The sequence below is a fragment of the Mycteria americana genome, chromosome 19, assembly GCF_035582795.1.
Source record: "Mycteria americana isolate JAX WOST 10 ecotype Jacksonville Zoo and Gardens chromosome 19, USCA_MyAme_1.0, whole genome shotgun sequence".
Classification (NCBI taxonomy): domain Eukaryota; kingdom Metazoa; phylum Chordata; class Aves; order Ciconiiformes; family Ciconiidae; genus Mycteria; species Mycteria americana.
This window is the reverse complement of record NC_134383.1, coordinates 279,594-298,534: the sequence shown is the minus strand read 5'-3', so window position 1 is coordinate 298,534 and position 18,941 is coordinate 279,594. Positions and strand designations below refer to the sequence as shown.

At 58.5% G+C, this 18,941-nt stretch overlaps 4 protein-coding genes across 7 annotated transcripts; 3 read left to right on the top strand and 1 right to left on the bottom strand.

Moving 5' to 3' along the window:
* Positions 1 to 1,030: 1,030 nt before the first annotated feature.
* Positions 1,031 to 1,863, top strand: TTC36 (tetratricopeptide repeat domain 36). Its single transcript, XM_075520966.1, has 3 exons — positions 1,031 to 1,158; positions 1,217 to 1,512; positions 1,595 to 1,863. Exons 1-3 carry the CDS (start codon positions 1,031 to 1,033, stop codon positions 1,861 to 1,863), a joined length of 693 nt encoding a protein of 230 aa, XP_075377081.1.
* A 308-nt stretch (positions 1,864 to 2,171) lies between these two features.
* Positions 2,172 to 7,433, top strand: TMEM25 (transmembrane protein 25). The gene is given in 8 exon segments (XM_075520959.1): positions 2,172 to 2,487; positions 2,593 to 2,743; positions 2,745 to 3,066; positions 3,325 to 3,615; positions 3,690 to 3,974; positions 4,069 to 4,155; positions 4,263 to 4,376; positions 7,097 to 7,433. Coding segments are annotated over 6 exon segments (1,188 nt in total). The 5' UTR covers positions 2,172 to 2,487; positions 2,593 to 2,614; the 3' UTR covers positions 4,337 to 4,376; positions 7,097 to 7,433.
* IFT46 (intraflagellar transport 46) lies at positions 4,483 to 9,596 on the bottom strand. Of its 3 annotated transcripts, none has more exons than XM_075520960.1 (11): positions 9,446 to 9,596; positions 9,140 to 9,349; positions 8,919 to 9,070; positions 8,152 to 8,226; positions 7,945 to 8,038; positions 7,428 to 7,556; positions 6,871 to 6,992; positions 6,389 to 6,455; positions 6,068 to 6,128; positions 5,701 to 5,786; positions 4,483 to 5,330 (listed from the first exon to the last, which is right to left on the bottom strand). In XM_075520960.1, the coding sequence occupies exons 1-11, from the start codon at positions 9,467 to 9,469 to the stop codon at positions 5,235 to 5,237; spliced, it is 1,116 nt and encodes a 371-aa protein (XP_075377075.1). In that variant the 5' UTR covers positions 9,470 to 9,596; the 3' UTR covers positions 4,483 to 5,234. The 3 variants fall into 3 exon arrangements, with proteins under 3 accessions (XP_075377075.1, XP_075377076.1, XP_075377077.1); XM_075520961.1 differs by having other exon boundaries at positions 6,871 to 6,989; XM_075520962.1 differs by lacking the exon at positions 9,140 to 9,349 and having other exon boundaries at positions 9,446 to 9,589.
* Positions 9,597 to 9,614: 18 nt separating this feature from the next.
* On the top strand, positions 9,615 to 18,928 carry ARCN1 (archain 1 coat protein complex I subunit delta). 2 transcript variants are annotated; one of them, XM_075520958.1, is made up of 12 exons: positions 9,641 to 9,744; positions 10,249 to 10,442; positions 11,336 to 11,599; positions 12,161 to 12,340; positions 12,594 to 12,799; positions 13,361 to 13,522; positions 14,262 to 14,427; positions 15,746 to 15,893; positions 16,227 to 16,335; positions 16,499 to 16,703; positions 17,312 to 18,682; positions 18,722 to 18,928. In XM_075520958.1, exons 3-11 carry the CDS (start codon positions 11,402 to 11,404, stop codon positions 17,399 to 17,401), a joined length of 1,464 nt encoding a protein of 487 aa, XP_075377073.1. In that variant the 5' UTR covers positions 9,641 to 9,744; positions 10,249 to 10,442; positions 11,336 to 11,401; the 3' UTR covers positions 17,402 to 18,682; positions 18,722 to 18,928. The 2 variants fall into 2 exon arrangements, with proteins under 2 accessions (XP_075377072.1, XP_075377073.1); XM_075520957.1 differs by lacking the exon at positions 10,249 to 10,442 and having other exon boundaries at positions 9,615 to 9,744.
* The last annotated feature ends 13 nt before the right edge of the window (positions 18,929 to 18,941 follow it).

Sequence of the window (18,941 nt, the reverse complement as noted above, 5' to 3'; positions counted from 1 at the left end):
AATGACGGCCGGGACGGCCGTGCCGCGCGTTCCCTGCCGGGCGGGGGCTGCCGGGGAGCCGGGAGCGGGCGGCTCGGCCTTTCCCGGCCCTTCTTGTTACCAGTCAGTACTTGTACAACTTGGTTATTCCTTTTCTTCCTCTCGTTTTGGTTCTGAATGTTGGGGTACCACCTGCATATAGGGAAAAAAATGTGCTCTGTGCTTTCCTGGTCTCTTTTTAACGAGGTACAGTAGCTTTGTCTATCAACCGAGAACTATACTTGTGGTGTTTCTTTTATTGAACTTAACAGTCTCTTTAGTAAATACAGGTAGGTGAATAATTGTTTCAAAAAAAAAAAAAAAAGAAAAAAAAAAAGCTCTGCAAAGGCAAGGTTATGTTCTAGAAATACATTTCTTGACAACTTATCATGTATAACAAATCTCTTCTTTTTTTTTTTTCTTGTGTTCTTCCAAGCTTCTGGTTGGGTTGTTTGTTTTTTTTTTTTTTTTTTTTTAAAAAAAGAGGAAACGTGTCTAAAGTACATCAGTGTTAATTCCCTGTCACAGGGAAGAAGGAAATACTTTAATAGTTTAAAAAAAATGCTGAAAGCTCTGCAAAAGACTGAATGTAAAAATAAAAAAGTGTACATAGTTGTAAAAAACAAAAAAAACAAAGGAGTTTTTAAACATGTTTATTTTCTATGCACTTTTTTTTATTTAAGTGATAGTTTAATTAATAAACATGTCAAGTTTATTGCTGCAGAGAGTTGCTCTCGATTTCTTCTTGGGGGTCGAGGCGCTGCTTCCCCCCTGCCGCTGCTGCTCCTCCTGGAAGCTCCGGGGGTTCCGGTGGAGAGGCACTGGGCCCCTGCTCACCGCGGCCGCTGTGCACGGGTCACCTTGGGAGCCGCAGGTCTTCCGGCGGCCGGCCGGGCGGCGGGGCCTGCCGCCGGGCGGGGATAGGACGGGGACGCGTGAAGCGGTGCCGGCGGTGTGAACATTAACCTGGCCGAGGCCGCGCGGCGGCGGGGGTCTCGGCACACGGGGCGCCATGGCCACGGCAAACGACAGGGCCGTCCTGCAGACTATCTTTAACCCCAGCACCCCTTTTGGGGACATCCCTGGGCTGGACGAGGAGGAGGAGGAGGAGGGCGCCCAGGAGGAAGGTGAGGTGATGCCGCGTCGCGTTCTCGCTGGCAACTGGCAGCGGGGTCCCTGTGCCGCCGTGGGCTGGGAGCAGCCCCTGCCCAAGGCCGGACCCCGGCGCCCTGCCGGTGCCCGTTCCCACCCCAGGGTTGTCCCGGTTGCTGCCCCGGCCAAGGGCTCCCCTTCACGCCAGCGCAGGGGAAGCCTTCGCGCCGGAGCTGCTGGAGCAGGTCCGGGAGCTGGAGCTGCAGGGGGTTTCTGCCGCCGAGTCGGGAGACGTGAGCACGGCCCTGGAGCGGTTCGGCGAGGCCATCCGCCTGCTGCCCCAGCGCGCCTCGGGCTACAACAACCGGGCCCAGGCCCTGCGGCTGCGGGGGGACGTGGCAGGTGAGCAGCACCGGTGCGGCCGGCTGCTGGGCGGCCCCTCGGTAGCCCCAGCCCGCCCCGACGCCTCTCTCCCCCCGGCCAGGCGCCCTGCAGGACCTGGATGCGGCCATCCGCCTGAGCCGGGGCCGCGGCCAGGCCGCCTGCCAGAGCTTCGTGCAGCGCGGCCTGATCCACCGGCTGCAGGCTCGCGAGGAGGACGCCCGGCGGGACTTCGAGCGAGCGGCGCGGCTGGGCAGTGCCTTCGCCCGGCGGCAGCTGGTGCTGCTGAACCCCTACTCCGCGCTCTGCAACCAGATGCTCTGCGAGATGCTGGGGCGGCTGCGCAACCCCGGCGGCACTGGCAGCGAGTGAGACGGGCAGGAGATGGCCAAGGCAGCACGTGGGCCAGGCAGAGCCGTGCTCCTGGGGTGGCCCAGGTGGGCACGTCCTGGCCACCAGAGAAGGTCCATCTGCGGGGCCGGAGGTCCCGTTCCTCCTCCTCCCGGCTGACAGCCAGGGACAGGAAGCACCGAAGTGCCTTGCTTTGTCTTGGCTCTGCTCCACCCCCAATAAACGGCGTCCCCAGCCCTTGGGCTCTGCTTGCAGCCTTGCGGGCGGTTGTGGCGTTATTCCCGTGCGCGCACAGCCCCGCTGCGACGGGCGGCCCTGCGGGTGCGAGGCTGGGCTGAGCCCCCGCCATTAAGAGGGGAGGCGGGGGGCACGGGGATGTTCATGCCTCGCTGGGTGGTCTCTGGCCGCTCTCCCGTGCGCCAGAGCTGCAGCGGGGCCGGCCGGGCAGCGGGACTGACGCTGCCGCAACGGCTGCGCGCAGCATCGGCCCCGCTCGGGGAAGGCGGCTGCGGGGGCCCAGCGAGAGGGATGCTCGCAGCCGTGCCGGGGACCGCCCCTGCGCCTCATGCACGGCCCTGCGTGCCGGGGCCCAGGCGCAGAGCCGCACTGCGGGCTAGGCTGGACGCGGCAGCGGTGATGCTCCAGGTAAGGTGCAGCCTGGCCGCATCCTCCGGCCCTGCTGCGTGCCGGGAGGCCGGGGCCCAGCGCGGGGACGGCCCCGTGTCCCTGCTCCAGCTGCCTGTCTCCCAGCGCTGAGCGCAGCTGGCGTGCCATGGGGTGTCCTGGGGGCCGGCCGGGGGCTGCCCTCGCCCGCCTGCTGCTGCTGCTGCTCGGTGCCCTGGCGCTCTGCTCGGCAGGTGAGGCTGCGGTGGGGTCCGGCACACGGCTCCGGCAGCAGGACCCCGGTGCGGCTCTGACGCGCCATGGGCTCTCCGGCAGGGCTGGGGGAACCGGGTCCCACCATCGATGGGCAGCCGCTGGCAGCGTGCACGCTGCGGGAGGAGGAGAGCCGTGCCTTCACCTGCCGGGCCCCCCGGCCGGCCCCCGGCGCCGTGCTGGTGTGGTACCTCGACGGCCGGAAGCAGGAGGTGAACTGCTCGGCCGCGGGCACTGCCAGCACCCTCACCCTCACCGCCCGGCGCACTGACCGCGAGCTCAACTGCTCCCTGATGGACCCGGCCTCTGGGGAGACCTACAACGCCTCCGTCCTCCTCGACGTGCAGTGTAAGGTCCGCGGCGCCAGCCCTGCTCGGGCCAGAGGTGTGGGGAGGGCGCGTGGGGCTGCTGCCCGGCCAGAGCAGGACCGTGACCTGCACCCATGGCAGCCATAGAGGGGCAGCGTCTCATCGGTCCTGTGCAAACACAGCTGATGGGTGCTCCTGGCCCCTGGCGAGACCAATCCTGCACCTAGCTGTGCTGTCCCCGTCCCCGGCTCCCCCTCCGTCCCTCCTGCTTGTCTCACTGCCTGCGTTTGTTGCCCAGATAAGCCGGAGATCCTGCGGGCAGGTGCCCGCTACCAGGAGGTCGAGGGTGCTGGGCTCCTCCTGGTGCTCTTTGTGCTGGTGCAAGCCAACCCACCCGCCAGCATCACCTGGGTGGACCAGGACGGGCACGTGATGGCCAACACCTCCGAGTTCCTCCTCCTGGGTGCCACGCGCTACCCGGGGCTGGCCAACCACTCGCTCCACGTCCACCTGGGCAGCGCGGCCAGCAACTTCTCCGTCAGTGCTGCCAACAGCGTGGGCATCACCACTGCCTCCCTCCTGCCCCCAGGTAGGTGTCGAGGGGGCGGGCACAGAGCAGCAGCCCTGTGGAGGGGTGCTGAGGGGGCCGCGCTGCCCGTACAGGTCTGCTGGATGCCCGCGTGGAGCTGCCCCTCCTGGGCGTTGCCGTCGGAGCAGCCCTGGCCATGGGCGCCCTGCTCAGCCTGGGCTCCTGCGCCGCCTGCCTGGCGTGCCGCCGGGCCAAGCCGGTGCCAGGTAAGGGGCGAGCGGGAGGGAGCAGCCCGCTGAGCCGGTGCTCCCATTGCAGCAGCTCCGAGCACCCGCAGCCCCGGGGTGCGCATCTGCCCCGCCAGAGCCGGTCCCTGCCGCCCGACCTGCGCCTCGGCGACCTGGCACAGGAGGCCGGAGGTGAGACCCCCAGGTGCCGGTGCAGAGGGACACACGGGACCACAGGTCCTGCCTAGGCTAGCTGTCCCGGCTCTCACCCTTTCCTTCCCCGCAGCTTCCCCCAAGGATGCGGGAGCCAGCGCCGGGGGAGAGGAGATCACTCTGCCGGGGCTGGAGAACTCCCTGGTCCTCAGCAAACTCGGTGAGGGGGCGCAGGCGGGCGAGCAGCCCTGAAACCGTGCTTGTGGGGATGCCGGCCTCCATGGCTGCCCCAGAAGGCGATGGCTATGAGCTGTCTTTGTCCTGCAGGTTTCGTCCAGCTCCCAACATCCGGGCGCATCTACAAAGTGCCCAGCGTGAGCAGCGATGAGATCTGGCTGTGAGACGCGGCGTGCTGCCCGAGCCAGGGCTGCCCGGCCCCAGGTACGTACCAGCCTCCGGAGAAGCGCAGCCGAGGGTGCCGGGGAGGCCGTGCTGGGTGGCGGGCGCCAACCAGTCCCTGGCCATACATTAAGCTACGCACTGCACGTCTTGGTAGCCGCACCATTAGCCAAGGCATGTTTTTAGGTAGCCCGTGCACTTTACAAGTAGACTATTACAATCAAAATGCATCAAAGCTGTTTATAGCCATACTCTGCCAAGCTGCTAGCGCTGCGATTCCTCCCGGGGTAAGGCCAAGCACCAGCCTTGCTCCGTCATCCTCGCCGCCCCTGCCAGAGCTGTGGCAGACGGGTGGGCAGGCAGCGTGGCGGGGGCTGGCGAGAGTCGTCCCAACAGCAATAAACTAAGCTCAAGCGTCTGTGTGGTGCCGCGCTGGTTATTTCTCCTTGGCAGCAGCTAAGGGGCTTGAGAACAGAAAAAGGGGCTCAATAACATGGGGCAGAGGAGATTTGAGATCCCCCGATCAGACCTTGGAACACACTGGGCAGATCCGAGCGTTGTGGTTGAGGACAGAATTTATTCCCGCTTGCGACAGCGCTCAGCGCGTGCTTGAGGAGCCTCTGCTCTGCAGCGGCCGTGGCGCAGGGAGCCTGTCATCGGGAAGAGCTGGTTTAATGCTGAACTGCTTGGGGCCAAGTCAAAAGTGGAACGATTAGGCAGTTTCTGCAATAAACGCGATGAGTCAAGTCCTACTCTGTGAATGCAGAACGGCTCAGCTGTGCCTATAAAACCAGGAGGCTTTTGACGTGCTGTGCGTTGCTTCACTAAAGGCTGCTTTAGTCAAATCTCGATGTCCAGTGGCAGACGTTGATCCGGGAAACGAGGGTTTAACGTGAAGCTTCAAGTAAAGCTTAGCACTTCTGCGTCTGCCGCTTGCGAAGGGGGGTTGGACGGCGGGCTCCTGCCCTTCTTCCCGTCTGCCAGGGGCTTGAAATGCTGCAGGGGAAAGAACGCGCTAGTGCAAAGATTTGACTCTTGGTAATTTGAGTACACGCGTGCATCTGAAAGCGCAAGCCACTTCTGCTCTGTGCGCTCAGCAGTCGCCCTGACTTCGGTGGGAAAAGCATTCTGGGCTTATGCCGGATTGTTAAGGAACGCGGCACCCCAGCTCTGTGGCACATCAGAGGCTCCTTGTGTAACGTTGAGGTACTAGGGAAATGAGAAGCTTAGAAAATGTGCTTCGGCCCCCTTTACGGTGGCCTACCAGCCCTCTACGAACACCCACAGCACAGCGAAGCCAAACGTAAGGAGAGCAGCGCTGCAATACTTCCAACTGGGTGAGCGGCACCTGCCCGGAGTCGCTTACCTGCGAGTTCTTGAACTCCGAGTAGAGGGAGAAGAGGACGTGCAGAGGCTGGATCCGACTCTTGTACACGGGGATGTCCAGAATGGCTACGAGCGAGAGCAGAAGTGCGTGAGAGCGCCTGGGCTGCGCCGCCCTGCCCGGGGTGCCGTAAGTAAAGGCTGAGCTTCCCACCGCCCCCGATTACTTGGGCCTTTGCTCATCAAAGACCGCAGGCACCTGCACACAAGAGTCTGCTTCCTACTGAAGGCAGCAGAGAATGATCTTGACTACTCGGGGCCGAGCCCGCACCTAGAGGTCTCCTGCTTTAAGCGAGACAGTGCCAGGCCAGCAGCACGCCCGTGTCTTCAGCACGGTCTCCCCCGCTTACCACATATCATGTCGACGTATTCGGGCAGCTCGCAGTTCATCTCCGCAGTCGGGAGGCCCACCTGGAACAGACGGGGCAGTCAGCTCTGCTCCCCTACGGCAAGAGCCCGAAAGCAGGCACCGACCTCAGGCCGAGCGCAGAGGCGACCCGGGCAGCAGCCAGGAATTCAGGCCTTAGGCTGCTGCCCCGTCTTCTGGTAAGTAGGAACAAACCTGAGCGGGCCGGGCTGCGGGCAAAGAGCTCGAAAGGGAACAGGAACCCACGGAAGATGGTTTCTAACACCACGCGCTGAGCTAACTACTTATCGTTCGGACAACGTACCTTTCCTAGGAGCTCCTCAAATTCCGGTGACCATTCCTGCATGAGGGTCTCAATGTCGGGCATTGGCCTGCCAGGGAAGAAAAGAACATGGACTTCGGGATCACCCGCAGCTGAAGTGGCTTCCTACAGCCAGACCGCTGTAAATGGGACAGCCTCCGGTCTAACCAGCTGAGAGAGATCTGCACGTCTGCTGAGGGTCAACGCGGGCGTTTGTATTTATCCAAACAAGCCGAAGCTTGCTAAGTTGCAAGTTCTGCGCACTAGCTGTTCAACTAATTCAAGTTACGCAGGGAAAGAGAAGTGGAGGGAGGGAAACCGAGTGTCCTGCACACAGGCATGCCCTGAAAATCGGCACGTCCTCTCCCCCTCGGAGATACTTCAATAGCTTTACTCAGCGCTCCTAGACTTTGCTGCCAGCCTCCCGCTGACCTGAGCTTACGCCGTACGAGCGTGTGTGGAGCAGAGCTGGCGTAACGGCTAACCTGGTGTAATGGACCGTGGCAGGAGGTTTGCAGCGGTGCAGCTCGCTGATACTTTCAATCCAGCTGTCGATGGCTTTGGGGTTCTTTTCTGCGTTCTCCAAACTCTTCACTTTTATCTGCTGCTAAAACCAGAAACAGAAACCTGGCAGCACTTCGTGGTGTTTTGGGGGCTTTTTTGCAAAGCCTGTGTGCGCTCCTGATTAACCATGCGTTTTCTCTTTCCTAGTGGCACTACACCAACTGATTTCTGCAGACAGAAGAGCAGCTGGGAAACAAAACACGGAGTAAAACCAGGTAGTGACAACCAAAAGGAAGCAAAGCTTCACCTGAAGGAAACGGATCCAAAGTCTGTACCAAGACTTGCCTGAAGCCAGGCTTAGATCCGTTGCAGTTTAAAGCTACAGATTAACGAGAGAGGTTAGTTTTTTCAGCTTTCAAAGCCAAGTTATCGGTTGTGCTGCAACACTGTAGTCACAGAGACAAAAGTAGGAGTAAAAATGCAATGGTTTTGCTACAGCCAGCGCGCTGCAAATGCCTCCTCCCTCTCTGCGACTCACTGTGATGTTGTGCTGCTTGGAGTTCTCTGTCAGCCAAAGGGAGAGCACGGTGGGATCCGACTGCTTGGTCGACGGCTCGTCCAGGACCAGCAGGCCAAGGTTATCAGGCTTGCCATCGGGACGGGGAACCTGCAGATAAACAGAGACCCTGTTTTCTACAGGAGTCCTGAGCGGGGGAACTTGGAGCTGTTTTGTACGGTTTAAAAATCAGACCCTAAAAGGAAGTGGTAGGCGTGCTCTCTTGAATAGGAGTTGTTAGTACAGCGGTACCCGAGAAGCACAAGGCGTTGGGCAAACGTAGCCCTCGCCCCAAATTACGCATGCGCTGTCGGAGAGGTGGCTGAACCGCTACTGGGTGTAGCTTCCCAGGTCTCTAGAACATTATCTCTGGCGGCGCAGGGCGAGGGTGCGCACCGCTGCAGGGACGGGCCGGCCTCTGGTGCCCCTCTCGCACCCACGCCAGGTTCTGTTTCGGCTCGCGTGGCAGGAGGTAGAGAGGAACCTGAAGCAATGGTACCTTTAGGAATGCGTCAATGTCTCCAACTGCAGGAATAAAGTCTGGAATGAAAGGCTGGAGTTTGTGCTCAATCTCTATTGTTTTGGGAGCGTACCTGGAAAAAAAACCAACAAGACAAGTCGGTGGCTATGAGCTGTCCTGCAAAACTGGCCACAACAAGTGACACACAGGAGAGCCCAGAGCCGGGCTGAAACCCCTTCAGCTCACCTCTTGATGTACTCAAAGAGTTCTTTGATTTCAGAAGATACTGGCAGGTAGTCATAATCTGCTAGGTTGAAGTCGCTACAGAAAGGAAGAGAAACGGGGGCAGATTAACGTGTGGTAGGTTCCGTACGAGCAGGAACTGGGACCCAGCTGTGCAAGACAGTCGTGAAGGAAGCTGAAACATGAGGTAGTAAGTCCTCTCTTAAAAGGCCTCCTTGCACACGAACACCGCTGGTGGGCCTCCCAGCCCAAAAAAGCACTTCAGGGATGGACCGGTTGCTTGTGATTATAGAGACGTGCCTAGGGCATATTAAAGGCAGATGAGCGATTGGCACAAAGGCAGTCGTTGGGGCGACGATTAGGGGGTTTAGTCATGGTTTTGGGGTGGAAAACAGTGGGAAAGGAGGGGGATTAGCAGGAGACGAGGATGTGTTTGAGACGTTCCTTCTCCTTCTTGGGCAGCCACTGCCAGCCAGGGCTGAAGCCGCGACAGGAGCCTGGCTGAGCCCTGCGGTCGTTCCCAGCCGAGCCCTTCCTTGGTGCAGCAGCGCCGGGCATGGGGAGTGTCCCAGGAGCCGCCCGGGGTGGCCACAGTTCGTCATGCGAAGCAACCTCTTTCCTGGGCCAGCCGGGTACGAGGAGGAAGGAGCTGCCTCTCCCGCTGCCCACGGCCATGCTCGCCCCCGCGGGACGAGGAGCACACCGTAAGGGCCCGTACAGCACCCGCCGGGCACCAGACCCCGGCTCCCCCGGCCGGTGGGGCCACTCACCCCTCCAGCGCAGCCCCGTGCTCCTCCGAGTCGTCCTCCGAGTCGGTTTCGGAGGAATCCTCCTCCTCCTCCGAGTTGTCGTCGTCGTCGTCATCGTCGTCCTCGTCCTCGCTGAGGGCGGCGGGGGGGGCCGAGCGGGCCGCCGCCTCCTCCTAGGCGAGAGGGACCGGGCCTCAGCGGGCCGCCCCGCCCGCCCCGCCCGCCGCCGGCCCCGTGCCTACCTTGCCGCCGCTGCCCTCCTCGTCGCTGCTGCGATCGGCCGCCCCGCCGCCCGCCCCGGGCAGCCCCGGTCGGCGGGAGCCCCGCGGGCGGCCCGCGCCCCCCGCCCGCGGCGAACGGGCCCCGGCCGGCCTCCCCGCCGCGCCGCCCGCCTCCTCGGCCTCCGGCAGCTCCAGGCTCTCATCGTACGGCTGGTTCTCGACGAGCCGCGTCTAGGCAGAGGGGCGCGGTGAGGCCCTGGCTCGGCTCGGCTCGGCTCGGCTCGGCTCGGCTCGGCCCGGCCCGGCCCGGCCCGGCGCCCCGCTCACCTCCAGCTCCCGCCGCTCCGCCATGCCACCCCGCCGCCGTCGCCATGGCGACCCGCTCGGCTCGCTCGCCCTGGGCCGGCTAGAGCGGCGCGGTCTCCGCGGCGCCCCCTAGCGGGAGGGGCGGTGGCGGCCGCCCGCCGGTCCGCCGCCGGGGCGGCCCCGCCCCGCCCCGTGCGCCGTGCGTGACGCCGCTTCCGGCTGGGGACGTGGCTCGGCGCCGCCATCTTGTGGGGCTGCCCGAGGGGACGCGGAGCGCGGAGGGAGCGAGCGCGGAGCCCAGCGCCGCCGCCGCCGCCATGGTAAGGGCCGGCCCGCGGCCTGCCGCTCGCCACTGCGGGGTAGAACGGGGCTCGGGGAGGCTCCTGGTGCCGCCCCCGCCCCTCCCCGCCCCGGCCCGTAGGCCCGCCGCTCGCCCAGGCCCGGGCGCAGGCCGGTGCCGGAGCCCCGTGGCCTGGCGGGGCAGCGCCGAGCGCCGTGGCGGTTCCTTCTGTGGCCCGGGGAGCCGGCGCTGGGGCCGGCAGCCCTCGGGGAGCGGCCGGGGCGCGGGCACGCCGTCCCTGCCCGCGGCCGGCCGAGCAGGGCGGGCGCGGCGGCGAAGCACGGCTTTCCGCCCCGCGGTGCCTCTTCAGCGGAGGAGCTGGTGGCCGCAGCCGTAGGCGCACGGCGTGACGCTTGCTCGGAGGCGGCTCGGGGCAGCGAGGCCGTCCCCTCGGGTGCTGGCTGCGGCCGGGCGCAGGCCGTGGCCGGCTGCTCCCGTGTGGGTGCAGAGCCTAAGGCTGTGAGCTTCTTTCTCTCCGAGCTAGCCCGGCTCCTTGTCGCCCGTCCGCAGCGTCGTTTGGTGGCCGTCTCGGTCAGCAGGGGCTGACACGCTGCCCCGTGAAAGCGTAGAGCTGTCTGCTCGCGGTGCCCGGGGATCCTTGGTGCCGTCCGGTTCTCTTGCGCCGTGCTCTGAGTCCTGTCGGGGAGTACTTACGGAGAGGAAGTTTGTTTCTGACCTGTGAGTACTTCAGGATATGTTTGTCCCCCAGTTGTCAAGCTGCAGAGCCCCAGGGCAGCCCAGAAGGAGCCCGGCACTCTTAACAAGGCACCCACAGAGCGCTGGGGCTGAGGTGGGGCTTGAAATCGGTCTGTTTGAGAGTTTCTGCTACTTGCCTCATCGTTAGACAGCTGTTAATAACAACGGTTGGGGATTTAAAAGGTCTTAAGCACAGAAACTGCCTTATCCCGACAAAGTTCATTGAGAAGCTGCTCTTTGAGAGAGAAATGGCAAGGGAGGGAGTCTCGGTAGTCTGAGAGAACGAGAAAACGTAGGCTGGCAATTGCCTTTCCGCCTTCTTATTGTTGGTGTGATAACATCTCTGAAACGCCCAGGAGAGTCATCCAAGTGCTGCGATTAATATAGCTGTCCATATTTTATTAACCTGGCTCTACTGTAAATGTGGTATTGGGAAGAAGTGGCACGTTTTAAAACATTGCTATATTTAGTTGTAAGCTGGGGCCAGACTGACAGAAAACTCAATAACCCAGAGCCTCGTCTAAAGCATTTTGGGGGTTTGTCACACCTCTGCGTATGTAGGAACGGGCTGATTTGCCGCATCAGCCGGTTGGGAGCACTGAGAGCTTTCATTCGGGATAACACGGGAACAGAAAGCGGACTGGAGAGAGGGAAAAACAGAGGTGGATCTGCCCTAAGAGTAGTTCGGTTCCTGGCGCTGGTCACAGAAAAAGACTTAAAATCGTGTTTAAGGAAAAGCGGTTGACTGCGCGGTACGCGTGAAGGTGAAACATAGTCGGAAGCGATCCTTTCTTTGAGGGAGTCACGCCGTGCCGGGCTCGCCGAGGCCGCGTGGTGTGGGAGGCCTGGCTAACCAGCGCTCACCTTCTCCGCAGGTGCTGTTGGCAGCGGCTGTCTGCACAAAGGCAGGGAAGGCCATCGTCTCCCGGCAGTTCGTGGAGATGACTCGGACCCGCATCGAGGGGCTGCTGGCGGCTTTCCCGAAGCTGATGAACACGGGGAAGCAGCACACTTTTGTGGAAACGGAGAGTGTGCGGTACGTCTATCAGCCGATGGAGAAGCTCTACATGGTGCTGATCACCACCAAGAACAGCAACATCCTGGAAGATCTCGAAACACTCCGACTCTTCTCTAGAGTGGTAAGGGTCTGTCACTGAATGCAGAGTTTGCGTGTGTATAGCCCGAAACAGTGCCGTTGTAAGGGAACCTCTTGGTGAGCCGGTGCTGAAGCGCTGCCTGCCTCCACCTGGCAGCTTGATTCTCCAGAGCCTCTTCCTGACCTGGAAGTAAGCTTCGACGTTTCGGTGGTATTTTTGAACTACGCATCAAAAATCCTCGGTTGTATTTCAACTGGTGAGACCAAAGGGTGATGTTGTACATTTAGTACTAAATATTCTCTGTATTTTTAAGATAACACCCATGTTCCTTCTAAAAATAACGTGATGTTACAGTAGGTGATTGTTCGAAGTACAGCACTACTTTAAATGCATTTCTAGGCAGCGAGTTTGTGCAGCTCTCTTCATGCAACCGAAGGATCTTCAGGAAATCCGCTGGCCTCAGTGTGTCTCGAGGTTCCTCCGAGTTAGCGTTACAACTAAGCTAAGGGGTCCTATAAGTATTGTAGCGTAGAAAAACTAATAATGGCAAAACTTCATCTTCATACGACTACTCCTTTAAAATGTTTTCCCCTCCCTAACTAGATCCCTGAATATTGTCGAGCTCTGGAAGAGAATGAAATCTCCGAACACTGCTTCGACCTGATTTTTGCCTTTGATGAAATTGTTGCCCTGGGCTACCGTGAAAACGTAAACCTGGCACAAATTCGGACCTTCACAGAGATGGACTCGCATGAAGAAAAGGTGTTCCGAGCTGTCCGAGAGGTGAGCGGCAATAACTGCAAGCCTGGTACGGCGGGGTACCCTCTCTGGGAAATGCTGCTTTTTTTTTTTTTTATACAAAGGTGTTACTCCGCTTTGATAGGGGTCGTAAAATTATTCCGCTTTCCTGTAAACTAAATGCCCATCTCTTCTTTCCTTCTTCTTTGCAAAGGGTTTACGAGCAAATGCCTTTAGCTCCTGCGCAGACTAAGATTGAGATTGCAGAGCCCCGTCAGCCTCTTGTCTTTTGTTTCAGACTCAGGAGCGCGAAGCAAAAGCTGAGATGCGCCGTAAAGCGAAGGAATTGCAGCAGGCCAGGAGGGACGCGGAGAGGCAGGGCAAAAAGGCACCCGGTTTTGGTGGCTTTGGTAGCTCGGCCGTGTCTGGGGGCACAACGGCGGCGATGATCACAGAGACCATCATTGAAACAGAGAAGCCCAAAGTGGCACCAGCGCCTGCCAGGTAGGTGTACAGTAGGGAGCAAAGCTTCCTTGGAGCCAGCAGCGGCTGAAGCCGCATGCCCGCACAAAGGCTCTCTAACGCGGGTTCTTGGTCTGCGTAGCCCTCCCGCGCAGTTACTGTACGGGTAGAGGTTGCGGTGCCTTTGTAAAGCCTCCCCTTAGCTGTGCCGATGGGCGTGTGTCGACCTCTGAGCCGTCAGCGTGGATGCTCGTAGGCCGGTACATGTTGCGTATTCTTGAGACCCCTCTTTTATTGTTGAAGAGCGTTTGCGCTGTGGACCGTAGTAGCATCCCATAGCCTCTCTGGAGTCTTTGAGGGGCAATGAGCTTCTCAATTTGCGTGAGAAAAAGAGGTCCCAGCTACTGGTAATACTTGGAACAGAATCCAGATCTAAATTATAACTTGGCACCCTACAGGTAAGACCATCAGTTTCATGCGCGTTCTCCCCAGAAAAGGCTGAATGCTCTATTGTTGGGGTAGTCGGGTTACGACGCTAAGATAACTGAGGAAGGAGGAATCTTGCTGTGAGCTGACTTGGAGATTCTTACGTCTTCTGTTTAGGCCTTCAGGTCCCAGTAAAGCCTTGAAACTTGGCGCTAAGGGGAAGGAGGTGGACAACTTTGTGGACAAGCTGAAATTGGAAGGAGAGAATATCATGACTTCCGTAGGCAAGCGCTCTACGGAAGCAGCCAAAGTTCTCGCTCCGCCCGTTAACATGGAGAGGTAGGTATTGCCCCCGCCTTGAAAGCAGTCTTCTCACAGCTCGCTCTGCGATGCACGTGGTGCTTCATGAGCTGGCTTCCTTTTTAGTTTTCAGAACAGGCTTTTTCCTGCCGTTCAGGTCCTGTGTGCTCGCTCGGCCTGTTCATTTTAAAAGATGGAGGGCAAAATCTTGGAAAGCACAGCAGCAAAAAAACAGATAGCTGATTTGATTAGGAATGGCCTTGACTAAAACGGGATGTACAACCACTGTTTAGCTGAGGTTGGGAATTTTCCTATGCCTTTTTCCCAGTGTTTTGCCTTCAGATGAGTTAAAATAGCCGCCATTTTTCCCATTCCCCAGACACAAAGAGTTCCTGCCTTATTGCAGCTTCGAATGGCAGCGTTCTTGGCCCATTTTACGTGGTAGCAATTCAGAACCTTTTAGTGCTGTGAGCCACGCTGCTGCACGGCAGAGGGGTTTGGAGAGAACAGCGTGTCGAGATGCCAAATCATTGCTGTTTATCCGGGCTTCCATCCGTTGCGGGCTCGTATCTGTGGAGCCGCCTGCCCCCGAGTTAACCTGTCGGAGCAGCCGTAGCATCCGCTGTGCCATCCACGCTATTCCGTTTGGGGCCATTGTGCTCTTGGGAGCACCTTCTCGCTACACGTAGCCTGTCCTTGCTGAGCACTAATCTTTGGTCTTGCCTGTTAGATGCCAAGCACAGGACTTGAGATACCTGCTTTTTTTCTGTCTGCCTAGTGTGCATATGAAAATAGAGGAGAAAATTTCCTTGACTTGTGGCCGTGACGGAGGGTTGCAGAACATGGAGCTGCATGGCATGATCATGCTGCACATTTCCGATGAAAAGTTTGCACGGATTCGCCTGCACGTAGAAAATGAAGACAAGCGGGGAGTGCAGCTACAGGTAAAGCCTCTTCGGTGTCCTGTGCTCTTGAACATGCCTTTGCTGCTCTCCAGGGCAAACTCTTGGAAATACTCGAGCGTGTTGCTGTCCTCTGGTCTTGTCCAAGCCTTCTCAGCAAAGGCGTTGAAACCGAGAGTAGTTGCTGCAGACCATTACCGCAGCACAAAGGCAGGGCCAGCTCACGCTCAAAAGATTGAAGTTCACTTGAGAAATCCAGTCTCGTGCGCTTATCCTTCTCCCTCGGAGCCTTATCTGTCCAGTAACACACGTCGGCATGCCACCTGATCTCGCTTGGACTTTGCAGCAGCCTGGTGTGCTGCTTGGTGGTGTTTATACAATGCGAGCTTTAGTTGTTGAGCGGGAGCGTTAGAATTAACTTACTGTGCCGATTAATTTATTATCTGGAAAGCCGTTTCGTCTCGGGGTCGCTCATGTCCTGTCGCTGCTGTCTCCGAGACAGTTCCTGGAGCCGGAGCCCTTGATTGCAGTCAGCGATAGCAGCTCAGAAGGTTCTTAGAGATACTTCCTCCCCTTTCCCCCTCTCTGTTTGTGTGACCTTACTGAGCCCTGGAGATTGTGCTGCTTTGATACGCTCTTTGCTCCCTCCTCCTCCTCCTCGCCAAGCGCTTGTCTATCCGTAGCTGGCTGCAGGTCTGCTTATACAGTAGTAGGTTCCTTATCAGCACATCTCATAAGCGAGTTCCTAACAATGCTCCCACATGTGCTGCTTCAGGTGGAAGACGAGATCAAACCCAGTGCTGACGCCTGTCTTTCTAGTGTAACTTGAACATTAACTTGCAAAAATCCTCAGCTTCTGAAAAGCTGCTTACGCTTGCTGTTGGGAAGAGGGAATATTTCAGTTGAGTTTGACTGCTGTCGTGTATATGCGCTAAGGTTGCTGAGGGAGGCAGTATTTCTCTGGTTTCAGGGTGTTCTTCCCAGCAGCTTTAGGTTGCTTTTTCCTCCAGAAGAATGTCCATTATGGGTCTTGGGGATGGTCTTTGAGATTTTCAGAGTTGTTGACGTTGTTCTCTGGGTGTCGGCCCAGGGTGTGCCTTGCTAGAGTTGCTGGCACAGTGGCAAGTGAAAATGGTGGTGGTGTGGATTCTTAGCGGATCAGCGTTTCCTGGAAGGAATCCTGGGTTGATAGGCAGCCGTGCTCCAGTTGGGCTTCTGAGCAAGGAGCAAAACCCCTGTGTATTTTGGCAGGGAAAATACTCTGGGATGCGTAGGCCTGTCTTATTAGAACCCGCATTACCTACATACGGTGTTCTCCTTAGGCTCAGAGTTACAGCCTGGGCGTGTGTTCCCCTTTCAGACTCACCCAAACGTGGACAAGAAGCTCTTCACTGCAGAGTCACAGATTGGCCTGAAGAACCCAGAGAAGTCATTCCCTATCAACAGCGACGTGGGCGTGCTGAAGTGGAGGTTGCAGACCACGGAAGAGTCCTTCATTCCATTGACGAGTGAGTGCCAGTGTGTGTCTGGGGGCTGGGGTGGGAGAGGCTGAGGTTCAGCCGTGGGCTGCCGGCTCGTAGCCCGCCTTGCGGCATCTGGGCTGCCTGGAGCGTGGCATGTTGCGAGGCGTTGGAGATACCGTGTGCCTGCCATTGGATAGTACCTGTTGTTCTCAGCAGCGCGCATTTTCCGTAACGCTCTTGAAGAAAACAAAAAGCGTTTATTAAAGTTAGAATTTCTTGGGGTTGACTTTGCTGTGCTTTTGGAAGTGCGTCACCTTTTGAAAGCCCGTCCCGCGCAGAAAGCCTGCGCGGTTCAGCGTACTGTTTCTGTGCCCTCAGTTAACTGCTGGCCATCAGAAAGCGGGAACAGTTGTGATGTTAACATTGAATACGAGTTGCAAGAGGAGAGCCTGGAGCTGAACGATGTGGTCATCACCATCCCCTTGCCGTAAGTAAAGTTCCTTGTCCGGGCAGCGCTAACAAGTGCCGTCCCGGATCCCATCAGTTCCTTCCCCTCTCTGGTTTGCGGTCTGGCTGCACCGACGGGCTTGACAAGCGTTTTCTTAGCTCTGTACAGGTAAGCCATTGTAGCTTCTCATTGCCTGCTCTAGGTCTGGTGTCGGCGCCCCAGTGATTGGGGAGATCGATGGCGAGTATCGCCACGACAGCCGGAGAAATCTCCTCGAGTGGTGCCTGCCGGTGATAGATGCCAAAAACAAGAGCGGCAGCCTGGAATTCAGCATAGCGGGGCAGCCGAATGACTTCTTCCCCGTGCAAGTCTCCTTCATCTCCAAAAAGAACTATTGCAACATACAGGTACGGTCGCTGCCGGCGCTCTGCAGGCGCGGTGGCACTCTTGCCTCTTTCAAGCTGCTTCAGTCACCCGCTGGCTCAAAACGGCCGTGCTGTGGCGTGTGGGCCCTGCTGTCCCGCTTCGCGAGGGCTTAGGCGTCGGCATTCAGTTGCCTCTGCGTTAGCCAGATTCGGGAGCGGCGGCAGGCAGCGCTGGCAACTCCAGCTTCCCAGAGCTTGCCTACGGTTTCGGTTGTGCCTTTGTGCCTCTGAGCCATCATTAATTCCCCTCAGGCTTTGTTAGAGCATCCATGAGCTGTCCAAGCCAAAATGCTTCTTGGCATATGACTGTCTGTCTGTCTGTCCGTCCCGGCTGAAGTGTCGCTACTGACAGCTGCCTAACTCCTTGCAGACCACTTTCAGCAGAGACAGAGTTCCCACAGAAAATCATTCCCCTCTGTTCAGGTTTCCTGAGAGCAAAGATCTTCCTTTCGGGGCTGACTTGCGGTTCGAAAGCGCCGGGTCGATTCTGTCCTCGCGACCGCCCTGGCGTCAGAAGGCGCCGCATCGTAGCTGTGGTGGGGAGCGGCGTGCGTTCCGTGCTGAGCTAACTGCGCGTGTTGTCTCCGCAGGTTACCAAAGTGACCCAGGTAGACGGGAACAGCCCTGTAAGGTTTTCCACTGAAACCACCTTCCTGGTGGACAAGTACGAAATCCTGTAATGCCAGCCGTGGGGAATCCCAAAGGAAGAAAGTTTTAAATTAAAAAAAAAAAAGAGGCCGAAGTTTATTCTGAATGTTGGGAATGCCGCAGCCCCCTCTCTGCTAAGACGCGTGGCTCTGTCTGCCATCTGCAGCGTTCCTGGGTCACAGACATTTTTGGCAGAGAATTGACGTGCTCCTGGGGGGAAAGGCTACAAATTTCTTTGGCAGATTTTTACCAACCGGCAGAATCAAGATCTCCGCAGAGAGCCTGGCTTTGACATGTCCCCTTCTCCCCTGAAGATGACCAGAGCTCAGTCCCAGAGCCTACCAGACGTCGTTTTCTTTTCTGAAGCGTCCCGCGCCGTTCCGTTGTTGGTGCTGCCATTTTAATTTCTCCTCGGCCTTCAACTCTCGTTTCCATTGATGAAAGCAGGCATTAAGAGAACGTGCGCGGGGGCACCTTGCTTCTCTGGACCCTTCCGTCTGGTAGAAGCGGAGCAAGTTGGCCTCGCTTCCAAAGGTGGGGGGGTTGTGGCAGGGGCGTGGGGCGGGGACGAGGGGCTCGGGGCTTCGGTCCTTGTGCCCCGCACGGTTACTGCTGTCTCTCCAGCCCTGCGGTACAGCGCTGGCCCTACGCCTGGGCTCGCCTCGCGGGCTCAGAGAGGGCTCCGAGGTAGCGCAGGGTGCAGCTCTGGATGCTCTAGCTCCTGCTGCAGGGGGGGAGAGCGTCTGGAAAGGACGGTCCCGTGCACGGGCTCCCTGTCTGCTGCAGCTGCTCTTGGGCCAGGCTTTGGAGGGGGTTTAATTCGGTTAGAACCAGCTGGGCCTTCCCAGGTCAGATGGAATTCAGTTAGAACCTTCCTGGGCCCCTTTCAGTGTCTCGGGAGGTTGAAGGCTTTGCCTGCCCGGGTGCAAGCAGCCACGGAGACTGGGTTACTCGGCCTGTGTGTCAGGACCTGTCCCAAAGTAATGTTCTTGGGAGGAAATTACTTGCCTCACCTCGCAGAGCTGTGCTCCCCTCAAAACTCATCTCACCTGCCTGACTCGGGGCCTGTTGCTGATGCCTTAACCGGCCACCAGCGCGGTCTGCGGGGGAGCGCAGGATGGATAGCAAATGCCCTAAAAAGACGTGTAGCATGCTCCCGAGAGAGCCCGGCTGCGGGAGCGAGCGTGTCTCGGACCCGCGGGGTCCCCTGCCAAAGAAGTTCGTGGTCTCTCCTCCGTCGGCAGCAGCCCAGAGGAAACCGGCCCTGACCCTGTCCTGGGAGGGCGGGAGAGCAGACCCCCTTCCCTAGCCAAGTAGGTGACGAATCCTGTTCGCTCGGCCGTGTTGGAGAGTTGCTTCTCTGTATGATTTTAAAATGGAGTCGAGGTTAGTTCGAGCATCCAAGGAGCTTTTTTTTTTTTTCCCTTGAAATTCGCTGGCGGGTAATATTTCCACCCTTTTTGTAACCCTGTACGGGCCTGGCCTAGGGCATAGAGCACATTCCGGTGTACACAGAGAATCCCGAGCCTTTAATCAAATAAAGAGTATTGTCGAAGGCACCGGCTGAGGGTC

Bases quoted from the DNA above. Each gene is read 5' to 3' on its own strand.
- TTC36 (XM_075520966.1), top strand. From the start codon at position 1,031: ATGGCCACGGCAAACGACAGGGCCGTCCTGCAGACTATCTTTAACCCC. The intron at 1,159-1,216 runs GCGTCGCGTTCT...GTGGGCTGGGAG, and splicing joins GAGGAAGGTGAGGTGATGCC to CAGCCCCTGCCCAAGGCCGG. The intron at 1,513-1,594 runs GTGAGCAGCACC...CCCCCCGGCCAG, and splicing joins GCTGCGGGGGGACGTGGCAG to GCGCCCTGCAGGACCTGGAT.
- IFT46 (XM_075520960.1), bottom strand. From the start codon at position 9,469: ATGGCGGAGCGGCGGGAGCTGGAG. The intron at 9,350-9,445 runs GTGAGCGGGGCG...CCCTCTGCCTAG, and splicing joins CGGAGCGGCGGGAGCTGGAG to ACGCGGCTCGTCGAGAACCA. The intron at 6,456-6,870 runs GTTAGCCGTTAC...CTTCCCTGGCAG, and splicing joins GCCACGGTCCATTACACCAG to GCCAATGCCCGACATTGAGA.
- ARCN1 (XM_075520957.1), top strand. The intron at 12,800-13,360 runs GTAGGTGTACAG...TCTTCTGTTTAG, and splicing joins GTGGCACCAGCGCCTGCCAG to GCCTTCAGGTCCCAGTAAAG. The intron at 16,704-17,311 runs GTACGGTCGCTG...TTGTCTCCGCAG, and splicing joins AGAACTATTGCAACATACAG to GTTACCAAAGTGACCCAGGT.